This window comes from Pectinophora gossypiella, chromosome 20, assembly GCF_024362695.1.
Source record: "Pectinophora gossypiella chromosome 20, ilPecGoss1.1, whole genome shotgun sequence".
Lineage (NCBI taxonomy): Eukaryota > Metazoa > Arthropoda > Insecta > Lepidoptera > Gelechiidae > Pectinophora > Pectinophora gossypiella.
Window position 1 is genome coordinate 12,162,541 of NC_065423.1, and position 14,607 is coordinate 12,177,147.

Sequence of the window (14,607 nt, forward strand, 5' to 3'; positions counted from 1 at the left end):
TATGCGACCTTTTTATGGGGGCATACCCCACCACACTGCTGCATTGTGCTTTGGTTGAGTTTTGAATCCGTTAAGTTGGCGACCTTTATTTATATTTATAAATACCTGTTTTATTATATTACATAGTTGCGGAAAGAACGAAGAGATTAGCTGTTTAAAAATAAGATATTAGCTGTTTTGTTTATTTATTTAAAGATATTAGCTGATTTGTTTTTATGATATCACCTTTTTTCGAGAATGTGTACCCGGTTACCAGCAATAGGGTCGTCCTCTATTACATTACAGGAAAGTGGCCATAAAGAGTACTGACAGTCAGGACAGTCTCACAATGTGATTTTAAGAATATCTCCATCGGGAAGACCTTACATGGAACAAATTAAAGAGATGGCGAAGGTCGTGTCTTATAAGGAAGTCAAAGAATTAGCCCTTGATAGATAAGAACGGAAAACGCTCCGACAAAAGCGTGGCTCTTAAATTAATGATGATTAAAATAAACATAACAAGTTAATTGATAACTAAAGGAACACATGCGCGTGTAGAAGCGCGAATCAAATGTTTGGAGTGTCTGGTCTGTGGCCATGGCCATAAGTATACGTAGGTATTTAATTAATAGCTTAACCCAATACAGTCTGGTTTAGACCGCTATACAGATAAGTCATGACTATAGTATAAAGTTACTGCGTAGATTAGACACATATTTTATCTAATATTATTATAAGTAATATTTTTTTATTAAGTAACTACTGTGTTATTTTATTTTGTAGAAATACTGCGTCGTAAGGATTAAATACTAGCAAGTAAGTATATTTCATATTACTTTGATGGATGTAATTTACACAAGAGCAATAGACTAGTTTCCAACTAGTCAAATCAGTTACTTTTTACTAAACGTCAAAACACGGAACTACTAAGGAAAATGAAAAAGCACACTGTGACGTCATAGAAAAACGTGATAGAATGTCGGACATTATACGTTTTTCTTGAATAAAATTCGTAAATAAATTAAATAGAAAAAGGACAGTGTTTTTCGTTGGTTGTAGATCTGTTTTTATTCAGTAATCAGAATTTCAAGATTGTATTATATTTAAGGTTGTCTGGAAGAAATTGCAATTTAGCAATAAGGCCGCCGATTGCGATTTTCGTGTCACTTTTGTAAATGTTTTTAATGTTGTGTTTATATGTGCATTAACCTCTTATTTACCGAGGACGCCTTTTGGCGTTCGGAATTTGCGGAATTTTTTCGCACCGCTTACCGTGAACGCCGAAAGGCGTTCAGGTGACCGCAGCCGATATTTTAGCTTATTACAATTACAATAAGAAACAAAGTGGCATAAATTATATATATATAAACAAGGGTTAAAGCGTTTTTGTATTTTATTGCATTATAATGTTTATTTTTTATAATTTGTATTTGAATTTTTTGTTTGTTTTTGTTACTTGTAATTATCAGATGCCTTTGAAGATAATATTTCTGGGTATTGTGACGTACTTTATTCAAATAAAGTAGGTATTATGCCGCTTCTTATTATGTGGCTCTTAATTAGTGATGATGTAGTCTCCATAAAGTTGTTGTAGTTTGTGTTCACTGCAGATTTTTGTTTACATATGGTTTGTGTAAAGTTTAAGACGTAAGAACTTTCTATGTTATATCAGTTTTATATGCGGAAGCTTGTAATTGGCGTTCTGCTAACTATCTTTGTATTTATTTGTAATTGAAGCTGTCAGCTCCCTGAAGAAAATAAAAAATAAAATTAAAATGAATCTTAAAACACACTAAATTCGTTTTTACTGCTGATATTTTGAGTTTATGGATGTCTTGATTTGACATTGTCTTGTAATTAATTATTTTTAGTCAAGTTCTTTGATACTAACCTTAGTTTTATTTGATTGACTGCAATAGTAATAATAATATGCTAACATTTTAATCTTGTGTAAAAGCCTAAAAGGTAGAATTTAGTGATATTATGATATTGCTACTGTAACTGCAAGTATATTAGACCTAAATTTATACCCAATAAATATCTTATCTTATAAAATAAATAAATATCTCGGACCTATGGCCCCGTCGTAGAGTCCCGTAGCTTTGGAAGGCATGTGTGGGGCCGAAGCCAACACTTAGAGGCCTTGGTTTCATATAATTATCATTATCAAAACAAGTATACTTTGCCCTTTAAAAGATTTAGTGATATTATGTAATTGATTGACTTATTTATTTATTGTATTATAAGTATACGGAAGTTTTTTTTATTCCTGGTATTAACAAGTTTCCTATCACTATTTTTTCCAAACAATCCTATAATTATGTTTTTTTAATGTAAAATTTGTCTGTTGGCGCGCTATACTGCAGTCAGTACATGTGTATATTTATCTTCTACATATAGAAGTTTGGAAGAGATCGCTTTAAGCGATAAGACCGCTTTTTCCCACTTTTACTTTTTAGACATGTTTTGTGTTTGTGTGAAATAATATTTTTTAATTCATTCATAACCGTTACTTTTCCAGCGCTGTCTGTTAAGATGGAGAGTCTACCAAGAGATGGTTTTTTGAAGTTCAACAGTGACACACTGGAAGCTGTAAGGAAAGTTTACAACTTAGAGAAGCCAGGAGAGATGAAACAAGCCGTTGACATTTTAGAAGAATGGATCAGACAACAACAACACTTTACTAAGAAAACATTTGGTGAGTAAGAATTCAAATTCAAATTCAAAAATATCTTTACAATACAATACAATACAATACAATACAATACAATACAATACAATACAATACAATACAATACAATACAATACAATACAATACAATACAATACAATACAATACAATACAATACAATACAATACAATACAATACAATACAATACAATACAATACAATACAATACAATACAATACAATACAATACAATACAATACAATACCATACAATACAAATACACTTTATTGCACCAAAATAAAAAGAAATAATTACAATAGTCTCATAACTAGTATACACGGCAAATGGCGGTCTTATCGCTTAAGGCCTTAAAGCGATTTCTACCAGACAGTAAGGCGAGGAAAAATGTAAAAATTGCAATTGAAAGATTGCAGGTACAAACTTCTAATCTAGCCTACAAGATCCTGCTGGGCAAAGGCCTCCCCTTTCCCCTTCCTCTTTCCATTTTTCGCGGTCCTGTGCGTACTCCGGCCAGTCCCTCCGGCAAGCGTCCAAGTCGTAACGCCATCTCTTTCGAGGTCTACCACGACGCCTGTACCCATCATGAACACGGGTACAAACGGGAACGTCAAACTTACCAATAATAATTTATCCAAGTGTAGTTATCACTAACATAGTTTCCTCGGCCATTATAGATGGCGATACGGCTTACCACCTATCACGTTGGTCTAACAGAAAAGTGTGGGTACTCAGTTCTACTTACGATGGAAGTACTACTCCAATTAGGATATTGCTTACATTGTAATGTAAGCTAATTCCTACATGGATTTTTTATCCGTCATTTTTATGTAGTCATAAATCATAAACTGTTCCTGTAAGTTGTTTATGAATACCTAGACGTAAAATTTTGCATAACAAAATTTCAAGGAAAACAACAATAGTGAATAAAAAAATACAACTAAGATTAAAAAAAAAATAGTAGGTAACTAACTAAAACTCAGGTTGTTGTGTGCAATTAAATTATTATAAGCGCGCAGTAGTGCGCTAGACAAGTTCTCACTAATTTTTTTTATTTATTTATTTATTTATGGTCACCAACAGAGTTAACAACAATAAATACATTACAAGTTACTTATATATAAACAAGAGTAATTGTTACCCTAATTATAGGTGACAACGGCATGCAAAATTAACTACAGCAAAGATAGCTTAAATGAGAAAAAAAAGAAGGCTAAAAGCGCATAACGCTTGCACAGCTTAGGCCATTTACACTTAATAAATTCTAACTCAAAAGGCAAAATATTAGTTCTGAGACAATCTTTTTACATGTTTTATTAATTTTCCCGTACTTCCCCGTTGTATAAATATTCTTCTTCTCTTGTGTAGATATCAGGATGATTCCAATAGTTATTCTGCTCGGAGCACAGATGAATTAAAAAAATAACTCTATTCAACAAAAAAAATTGATATCCTAAAATATCGGTGAACGTGAACCATGATTCTGAGTTAATATCAAGTGGAAAATTTATAAAAAAAATTAAGTAGTGTTTTTTGTAAATTATTTTCAGTCCCATACATTCATGAATGAATCATGGCCTGAATCATCCTTCAAAGTTTTCGTTACGATGTCACAGTGTTGTTTAAATTATTTTAAGTTCCATGGGGACAAAAACTTCCATTTGATAACAACTCAGAATTGTGGTCTGAATCATCCCTCAAAGTTTTCGTTACGATGTCACTAACACCCTGTATAAAGAAGATTAAAGTGCGCGTGAGTGAACTATGCTCCCTTTCCTGTTGATTGAGGGGAGGCTGGGGGAAGGGGGTGTGTTTTCAGCAGTGGGATGTGTATCATCATCAGCCCATTAACGTCCCCACTGCTGGGGCACGGGCCATCCCTATGGATGGATAGGGAGGTCGGGCCTTAATAAACCATCACGCGGGCCCAGTGCGGATTGATGGTTATTAACGACTGCTAATGCAGCCGGGACCAACTGCTTAACGTGCCTTCCGAAGCACGGAGGAGCTCGTGATGAAAAATTTTTTTTTGTGGTCACCCATCCTATGACCGGCCTTTGCGAAAGTTGCTTAACTTCAACAATCGCAGACCGAGCGCGTTTGCCGCTGCGCCACCGAGCTCCTCTAGTGGGATGTGTATAGGCTATTTTTCTTAGTCATGTATATAAGTTATTAAGGATATCCGATTAAAAACTATGTAATAAGAAATATAAAAAGCAGTAATTTTTTTACGATGTAAGATTTTTATGTAGGAAAATTCTCCGTTCAACACGTACAGAGTTTATGGGCCCATAAATGTCAATTTAAAAGACTATCGACTTTTAAAACTTTTATAGTTATTAGTTTAGCATAATACAAACATAAACTCCTCTTAATCCCTATTGCGGTAGACAGATAACCTACCCACAGATATTAATCCGTGGTAGCCCAGTTGGTAGAACACGTGCCTCTCACTTTTGAGGTCGCAGGTTCGACTCCAGCCCAAGCCTAAATCAATGATTGTCGCATTTGTTTTCGAATTCATGTTTGGATCGTAAATGATTATCACGTGATCAGCGGTGTAGAAAAACATCGTGAGGAAACCCACATTTCCGAGAAATGCTTTTTCGGAGGTATGTGACCTAACCTGTATTGGGCTGGTTTTCAAAACACGATTCTAATGCAATTTGATAGAGTCAATTAGCAAATTAAACAAATTGGTAAACCCTAACCTACCTAAATCACCACCATGAGCCATAGGCTATCTATACATAGCCTTTAATGGTCTAATAATTAGTCGTCAGACCAAGAGAAGAAGAAAATATAATATTTATCATAAATGTAAATAATTATATAAATATAATAATATAAAAAGGTATAATGTCAATTAAAATATAATAAATCCAATTTGCATTTGAAAATACAATTTAAAATACAAAAAAATAAATAAAATTCACGTAAATGACGTGTGAATTTTATAAATAAAAATAATTTAGGAATAAATAAAAATAAATATATCATTATTTTAAAAACTTAGTTTCAGAGGAAAGTTTGCATGCGTCAAATAAGTACGTTAAGACAACTGGTACTTCAAATTGAAAATGTTTTTTAGATCTAATAATAAGAATATGAATAAGAATTAGATAGATTATGACATGGCAAGAATTTGTATATTTAATTTTTTTGTTTTAAGCTAAGCAAAAATTCGTAATTATAAATGTTAGGGTTCGTTCTGTTTATTTAATTATTAGTAGATTATTTAACTTAATAACAGACGGAATAAAGTCGTGAATTTAATTTGGAACTGGCATATTATTTCTTTTGTTTTTATTTTTGAAATCTTCTTTTTCGAACGGGAACGTTTTCCCACCTTCTTAAAAAAGGTGGTGGCGGGAATTTTGTTCGGTTGCGGTAATCTGCTATGAAGAGTTGGAACGTTAACAATGTTTATGAAAATATAGCATTATTCAAGAGAATTGCTGAATTGTTTGATTACGACGTGCACCTCCCCACCTGAGAGCAGTAGTATTATCTATAATTATTTACAGATTATTTTTTATATGTTTTTTTTTTAATATTTTTTTTCTATTATTTACAGATCGGCGGTATTTAGAGCTGACTATCATTGTTAGTAAAGGATCATTGGAACGAGCTAAATCAAGATTAGACAGAGCTTGCACCTTCAGGACACTCATGCCGGAGATCTTCGAAGAGTATGACATAAGAAATGATGCAATTATTTCCAGGGACTTGAAAGATATGTGAGTAACTTAATAATTATGAATTCATGTTTGGATTTCGTTTGGATCACGTGGTTACCAGAATTTATGTCCTGTTGATGGAAGTATATGTAGTGAATTAGTGCTAAATCATCATCAGAATCTTTCTAGCGTTATACCGTTTTTACAAATTAATAATTAATAAATTAAAGTCAGATCACTGTGGTCAACAAATATCTTTCAACTTATTTATTGACCGCTCTCTGAAAAAGGATGTTACATGCAATCCCATATCAAGTAGTCGTTTAGAACAATTCAAAGATAATATGTCAAACAAATTACCAGAACTTCCTTACTGTGATGACCCAAATTTGTTATATAACTCCCTATTTAATCTAACAAAATCGGAAGTTAGTAAAGTATTTAAGGCAAAAACAATTAAGAAAGCAGACACACCAATTTTTAGTGACTGGGCGACGGTAGGAATTTATAAGAGTAGAAACAGGTTGTATGAACTTTATGAAGAAAGAACATACAATCATAGCGTAGCTTTTCACGACTATGTAAAACGGTATTCAAAAGTTTTCAAACGTGTTTGCGTTACCGCGAAGGCAATGTTTGTTAGCAGTAAAATTAAAGGTAGCTCAGATATTATTAAAATGACTTGGAAAGTTATAAATAGCGAAAATGGGAAAGTCAAAGCACGCGATCTCGAGTATCAATTACAAATTGACGGTAAACTACTCACAAATGATAAGCAAGTTGCTGAAGCTTTTGAAAAATTCTTTACTGACATTCCATTTTCGACTACCAAGGACTTGAAGTCATCTCCTGCACTCGCTCAATCACTTGTAAAGGAGCACATAGATACGTCCAAAGTAGATAAACTAACATTTACACACGTGAGTCCTAGGGACGTCTTAAGAGCTTTTAAATCTTTAGAAATGAAAAAGACTGCAGATCTTCATGGTCTCTCTGTTAAAGTCATTAACTCCGTGATTGATTGCATAGCTCCCTATCTATCATGTATATTTAATAAATGTGTAGACAATGGTGTGTTTCCAGATTTAATGAAGCACAGTAAAGTCATTCCATTGTTTAAAGCTGGTAGTACTTCTGACCCTACTAATTTTAGACCAATATCTATACTACCCACGCTTAGTAAAATATTTGAAAAAATTTTATTACTGCAATTACTTCAACATTTCAATTTAAACAATTTAATGTCTAATAAACAATTTGGTTTCACAAAGGGTCGCTCAACAACCGATGCTGGTGTTGAGTTAATAAATCATGTTTTTCAGGCTTGGGAGGAGTCCAAAGATGCTATTGGTGTCTTTTGTGACCTTTCCAAAGCCTTCGATTGCGTTTGTCATGATATATTGATCGCGAAACTTCGTCACTATGGAATAACAGATAATGCCATCGCTCTTTTGGAGTCGTACCTTAGTGGCCGCGTTCAGAGGGTTGATGTGCATGGCTCCAGATCGTGTGGATCTAACGTCACTATAGGCGTCCCGCAGGGCTCAATTCTAGGTCCATTTCTATTCCTAGTTTACATAAACGACCTACCTAGTCTTGTAAAACATGAAGTGGTGCTGTTTGCAGATGATACCTCCTTACTTTTTAAAGTAAAGAGACGACAAGATTCCTTTGACGATGTAAACAACGCCATTTCAGAGGTAGTGGATTGGTTTACTGTAAACAACCTGCTACTTAATGAAAATAAAACAAAATATGTTTATTTTACGTTATCGAATGTTAGTAGGCCGCTCGATTCTATTATTGTAAAAAATAAGGAATTGGACCTCACGGATACTGCTGTATTTTTGGGAATTACTTTGGACGCTAAGTTGCAATGGAGTCCTCATATTGATAGGTTGTCCAAAAGGCTCAGCTCAGCAGCATTCGCGGTCAAAAAAATTCGTTTAATAACCGATGTAGAAACCGCGCGATTAGTTTATTTTGCCTACTTCCACAGTCTAATGTCGTACGGCATCTTGCTGTGGGGTCATGCTGCAGATGTGAACAGCATTTTTGTTCTGCAAAAGCGGGCCATTCGGGCGATTTACAAATTGGGACCCAAGATGTCACTTAGAAATAAATTTAAAGAAATTAATATTTTAACTATGGCATCACAATATATCTTTGAAAACTTAATATATGTAAAAAAACATATAGGATTATTTGCAAAAAATAGCGATCGGCACATTGTTAATACCCGGAATAAAAATAAACTTGCTTTACAAGTCAGTCGATTACATAAGATTACTAAATCTTTTAAGGGGCAATGTATACGTTTTTACAATAAGATTCCCATTGACATTCAGAATTTGTCTTTCAACTGCTTTAAGAAAGTAGTTAAACAAAAACTTTACAAAAAAGGTTATTATAAAGTTAGTGATTATTTAGAAGATATGAATGCATGGGATTAACTGTCTGAGAACTGATATTAGGCAGCTAAATTACTCAATTGTATATCAATATTTTATGTTTATTTTTATTTTTTTTAAAAAGAACGTCTAGGGCCCTGTGCCGAGGTTTTTCTTGCAGCTTCTTTTCCCCGGCTATACAGGTTGTGAGAAGCTGCAGTAGTTTAGGCGGATGAGACGTTCGTTATGTAAAAATTGACGATTCAAAGTGTAACTATGTTACCTACTGAATAAAGATATTTTTGAATTTGAATTTGAATTTGAATTTTACAAGGATTCCCTTACCTAACCTGAATTAAACAGGTACGGTATTTTATAGACAAAATTTACATGCCTGACGTCTCAACCCGCGAAGTAAAATCCAGCCCAATACAGGTTAGGTCACATACTTCCAAAACGCATTTCCCGGAAATGTGGAATTCCTCACGATGTTTTCTTTCGCCACTGAGCATACCATTGTAAAACAAAATAAAAACATAAGATGACACATCACAATATCAAATTCATATTTGCAGTTTACTTTATTATAATTTCTTGTGTGTACATAAATATTTAAGTATTTGTATTCTGTTTGTTTTTCAGCACACATTCAATTTTGCCAAAGATGACGAAAGATCACAACAGGATTTACATTTTGAGGAATACGGGAAAAAAGTTCGAAACCACGTTCTTGGATAGTTATATGAAAGTAATAATGACGGTACGTTTAAAAGAAAGAATACTCAACAACGTACGACTATCTGTTACATTTTCCCGCCTTGAGCGTGTACCTGTAATGTAATGTAATAAACGTTACAAATTCGAACATTACATTAGTGATGGAAGATAACTGCTACTAAGCAGTTAAGCAGCATTATTGTCACGTAGTACCCAAAATTTTTTTGCTCGGGTAACAATATTCTTTTGTAAAAACTCTTTATTAATAAGAACACTGGCTGTTTTTTAGTATGACTCACTCTTATACTATCTGCTTAAAGACTAGGTAATAAAACTCTCTTTTTCATACCACCAGCTCGTACGAAGCGTTTCACTTCCTCGCTTCTAATAAAAAAGGCTAAGGTCTGGAATTCTGTTTGCCGAAAAGTACAGTCTGGGCCTCTTCAAGGCAAAAGCGAATAGACACTTTCTCAGTGAGCATGTCCCTTTCTCAGCCAAATCGTCACTTACTCAAAATTCAAACATATTTATTTTTCAAAATTGGCTTACAAAGTTAGCGCTTTTTGAACGTCAAAAAATTAAATTACATATTATGTAACTAGCTGGTGAGACTGTTGTTGGCAGCCCCAACAAAATATTATTTTATATTTTAAGTATGGCAATTCTTCTTTTCGAGCAAGACTTATCTGCATAACGTGTATTAAATAAAATTCTTCTTCTTCTATTATGTGGGTTGTGAGGTGAATTGCCAACCTCATCAATCCTGGTTTCAGGGTTTTTGATAAATGTAATTAATATATTAAAAGTGCCGTCAACAACATTGTCCAGGTATATTATTCTGTACCAACACATCCTGAGAAGCATCGCCAACACGTAGATGCCCACAAGTGTTGTGTGTGAGGACGTAAATGGTAACCATAATCAATCCGTATCATAAATAATGCTCCCGTTGAGTGTTTTTTTTTTTTTTTGACGTGACTTCTTGTAGATTTGCCGCAGATGGCATTAACTACTTGGCCGGACAAATGGGGAGCGCTGAAGGCTCTCACCCGGATGAAGGCTCTCACCCGGCCCGTTGAGTGTACACCTTAATCTTTTCACTGATTCAAACGTTTTTTCTCCACAGTTTGCCGAGTACATAAAAGTTCACGATTATGCACTGAGCAACTACCTTGTATTGGATTATATGGATGTGAACATGGTAGAATTGGCATCTAAATTGTATATTACTACTATGAGACAAATTATGGCACTAGTGACGGTAAGTTAAGAACTGTTTCTCTCTGCCTGCTCCTCTTGATTGGCCAATTAATTGGTGATTGTCCTAGAGGTACAACATTTAAAGCCACTCAGTTCTCATTCAATAAAACACATTTTGAACAATTAGGGAGCGCTGAAGTCTCTCACCTACATACCTGAGGGTGCACAATTTGGTGCAAACCATTCCTCAGGGCGTCGTTTGAAAGGATTAAGTTTGATAAGCAATGAATGACACTCATTCAACAAATCGTCGACCATAAAGTGTTTGTTGGCGAGCTGATTTGCTACCTCTAACCCATCATAATTCATAATTTTATTCATAAACAATATCATTGTATGCGAATGTCAGGTAAGTAACAATTATCATCGCCTATATACCTAAGATCTATTACAGAAAGGAAGCAACATAAATCAATAAAGATAAGCAACTGAATGTATTCTGTGTTTCCTCGCTTCCAGACAAGCTCCCAAATTTAAATAAAAAATTGTTTCTTTAATTATTTCCAGGAAGGCTATGGATTTAGAGTGAAAGGAATATTAATATTATCGGAGTCGAAACTAGTGGACATGGTAGTATCGATATTTAAGCAAGTTATGCCAGCGAAGATAGGAAGCAGGATAGAAGTGTTGAAAAGTCCACAGATGTTGAAGGACATAGTTGGGGAAGAAGTACTGCCTGCAGACTACGGCGGCACTGAAAAGACTTTGGCAGAAATGCAAGGTAACAAATATAACATCATCAAAAATGAAAATGTAATTGAGGTACTTTTAGAAGGTTTCAGAACACGACACGATAATACTCAGCATCGACTGGTAAAAAATAAAGGCTGGTATAAAAATAAATATTTACTTAACAAAGACCATCCTTAATAAAATTAATTTTGAGGTGACCGCCAAAAAGGCTGGCCACTCGTATTCAGTCGACGTATTTTAAGTTGAATTGGTGCTCAAAAATTGTTTCTCATTTATCCTCATGCAGAGGATAAACACTAGAAGCTCAAATGTAGATGGCGGCACTGTTGAAAGTTCCTCAATTTTGACAGTTCTCTATACTGTCCAGCTAAAATTCGTGATAAATTGCCATAAAATGCAACGTAGAGTGTATCCCGTCAAGGATGAGTTACGAAAAAGAAAGCCATCAGTTGGAAAAATGCATTTTTGACTGTAAATAAGTTTTTCTAATTCTTTAGTGAATAATATAACACTATGATTTTGCAGTTAAACGGTGCGCAAAGGGTTATAGTGTAAAAATATAACGAAAACAATATATTTCTTAGAATATAACTGTCAAAATTTTTAGCATAGTCAACAGTAGCGATGCCTGATGGGAGAAATAGGCAGTTTTTTTCCTCATTGGCAACGTCGCCAAACAAGTTGATGCCACGTGATGCTCCTTAATTGTATCTAAGTACCTTGTAGACAGATGACTTAATTGGATCTGCGATCATAAAAACATAAGCAATTACTGTTGGCATGACAATTATAAATTACTTTGAAGATAATTTATAGGTACTAAGATTTCCTACTATGGAATGCTTTTGTGTTTTTCTGGGAACGAATAAAATCAGATTACTTGAATAGTCTTCGTCTTCATGGATCAAGTTAGTTAAAAATACCGATCCGTCAAGTTTCAGGATTTCAACTAAAGTTATGACCAAGAAATGTACTTTTAGGGATTTGTGATCTAATCTGTTTTGGGCTAGTTTCTCCTTCGGGTTAGGTCAGATCGGCAGTATAAGAATCTGACCTGTCAAATGTTCTGTGGAATGATTAAAGCTAAAGAGATCATGATGATGGCATTAAATTGGTGAATAGGTAGAGTTCAGTGGACAGACCAGCGGCTCGGAGGTCAGATGGCATAGTTCAAAAGGCGGGAAAGTTGTGGATGAGGTTAGGACCGAAAAGGATGGTGTAAAATGGAGGAGGCCAATATCTAGTAGTGAGATGATGCGAGCTGGTTGATGATGATCACCTTAAACTGAAAACCACGTAAGCGCTTTTTTGAAAAATCACATTCAAATCTCATCGATTTTCTTCAACGAAACCACGGTTTCTTTCAACCAATTTCAATCCAGGTAACAGCCAGACAACAGCTCCCGTGGTCCAGTGGTTGAGCGTTGGACTCACGATCCGGAGGTCCCGGGTTCGAATCCTGGTGGGGACATATCACAAAAAGCTCTTTGTTATCCCTAGTTTGGTTAGGACTTTACAGGCTGATCACCTGATTGTCCGAAAGTAAGATATTGACCCATGCTTCGGAAGGCACGTTAAGCCTTTGGTCCCGGTTACTTCTTACTGTCTTAAGCGAGCTTTTACCTGAAGCGAAACTAGGTAGGAGATTTTGTTAACAATAATAATATTCACATGTGGTTTTTGAAAAAGGCACTTCAGTGTTTTTTACCCTAAGGCGACGATATAATGTAAAGTAATCGAAAACTCCTTTTGTTTTTCAGAGGATTTTTTCAACGTGATCGAGTCAAAGGATTTCAAGGCGTACCTCCGAGACATAAACTCAGCCAAGACTGACGAGTCACGTAGACAGACAGACAAGTTTAACGAGCAGTACCTGGGGATGCCTGGCACCTTCAGGACACTCAGTGTCGACTGATAAAATATAAATAAATATAAACAGCCTCATACGCCTAATGATGTGCGGGGGAGGGGGGTTTAAAAAGCCATTCATCCAAAAAAGCAATACAGCAATTTTACATTACATTTTTATTACAATACATAACATGAACACGCCTGCATTAACGATACGGCCAAACGTTGATTGAAATATCATTAAACGTTGACGTTTCAACGATATGGTCAACTTAACTTGGCTATTTCATGAAATAATCAATTTTAAAATCAGGCCACGAACAAATGAATGTCAAATTGAAATATTGCTTTTTTAGATGAATTGCTCCGATTTGGCCTCTTTAACCCTTCAGTTCTCGGGAATTTAAAGTAGAATAAGTAGTAAAAAACTCTTTAGTAGTAAGGACACTGTTTGTTTATTTTAAGTTTAATCTTTCTTCTAGTATCCCATCTATGTAAAGGCTAAGTCATAAAGCTCTTTTTACATAACTTTAGCACATTTTTACTAAGCGGCAAATGACTGTATGCGTCCCTGCTAGCCACAGGCCTCCCTTCAGTCAACGAATGGGGTATGGAGCATACTCTTCCAAACTCTTCCAGTGCGGGTTAGTGGATTGTAACAATTATTTATTATTAATAAAGATAAAGAAAAGATTCATTTTAAGCTTACTTTGGTTTATGATAGATAAAAGAAACGGAATAAAGTTTTTTGACGTAACTTTTTGTTTTATTTTTTTCCTAATATTTTTAGTCTTATTTATTTTTATTTTTTTTGTATATTGTTTTGTCGTCGTTCCCGACAATGTACCTTTCATCATCATCATCAGCCGTACGACGCCCACTGCTGGGCATAGACCTCCCCCAAGGATCTCCACGACGATCGGTCCTGCGCTGCCCGCATCCAGCGGCTTCCCGCGACCTTCACCAGATCGTCGGTCCACCTTGTAGTAATGTACCTTTATAAGTAACTAACTAAATAATTTATCAGACTACACATGGCGAACAATGCAAAATGAATATCATAATATTAGCAAAATGGCGGGGATTAATTTCATTAGAGGGATCACAGGTCCATCATGAGCTCATTGTTGCGTATTTCTATTGCCTATTGTTTAGAGCGCGTATATCGTTGCACAAACTTGATTGATATTGTTGTGTATAAGAGATAATCAAATTAGATTCATTGAATGAGAAGCATAGAAAATTCAACTGTTATGCTCGATGACGGACTTTCCAGGCCACAAACCCCAAAAAATATATAGATGACGGTGTTGGTGTATATTTTTAACGTGATCTTTTTATTTATATCA

At 34.9% G+C, this 14,607-nt stretch overlaps 1 protein-coding gene across 3 annotated transcripts; it reads left to right on the plus strand.

Annotated features, from left to right (window-relative positions):
* Window positions 1-618: 618 nt before the first annotated feature.
* On the plus strand, window positions 619-14,015 carry LOC126376283 (uncharacterized). 3 transcript variants are annotated; one of them, XM_050023596.1, is made up of 7 exons: window positions 619-797; window positions 2,503-2,679; window positions 6,245-6,407; window positions 9,380-9,497; window positions 10,581-10,715; window positions 11,222-11,435; window positions 13,168-14,015. In XM_050023596.1, the coding sequence occupies exons 2-7, from the start codon at window positions 2,517-2,519 to the stop codon at window positions 13,320-13,322; spliced, it is 948 nt and encodes a 315-aa protein (XP_049879553.1). In that variant the 5' UTR covers window positions 619-797; window positions 2,503-2,516; the 3' UTR covers window positions 13,323-14,015. The 3 variants fall into 3 exon arrangements, with proteins under 3 accessions (XP_049879553.1, XP_049879555.1, XP_049879556.1); XM_050023598.1 differs by having other exon boundaries at window positions 727-736; XM_050023599.1 differs by lacking the exon at window positions 619-797 and adding an exon at window positions 2,237-2,253.
* The last annotated feature ends 592 nt before the right edge of the window (window positions 14,016-14,607 follow it).

Excerpts from the sequence above, each read along its gene's own strand:
- LOC126376283 (XM_050023596.1), top strand. The coding sequence starts at position 2,517 with ATGGAGAGTCTACCAAGAGATGGTTTTTTGAAGTTCAACAGTGACACA. Across the intron at positions 2,680-6,244 it reads CTTTACTAAGAAAACATTTG|ATCGGCGGTATTTAGAGCTG; the intron begins GTGAGTAAGAAT and ends TATTATTTACAG. Across the intron at positions 11,436-13,167 it reads GACTTTGGCAGAAATGCAAG|AGGATTTTTTCAACGTGATC; the intron begins GTAACAAATATA and ends TTTGTTTTTCAG.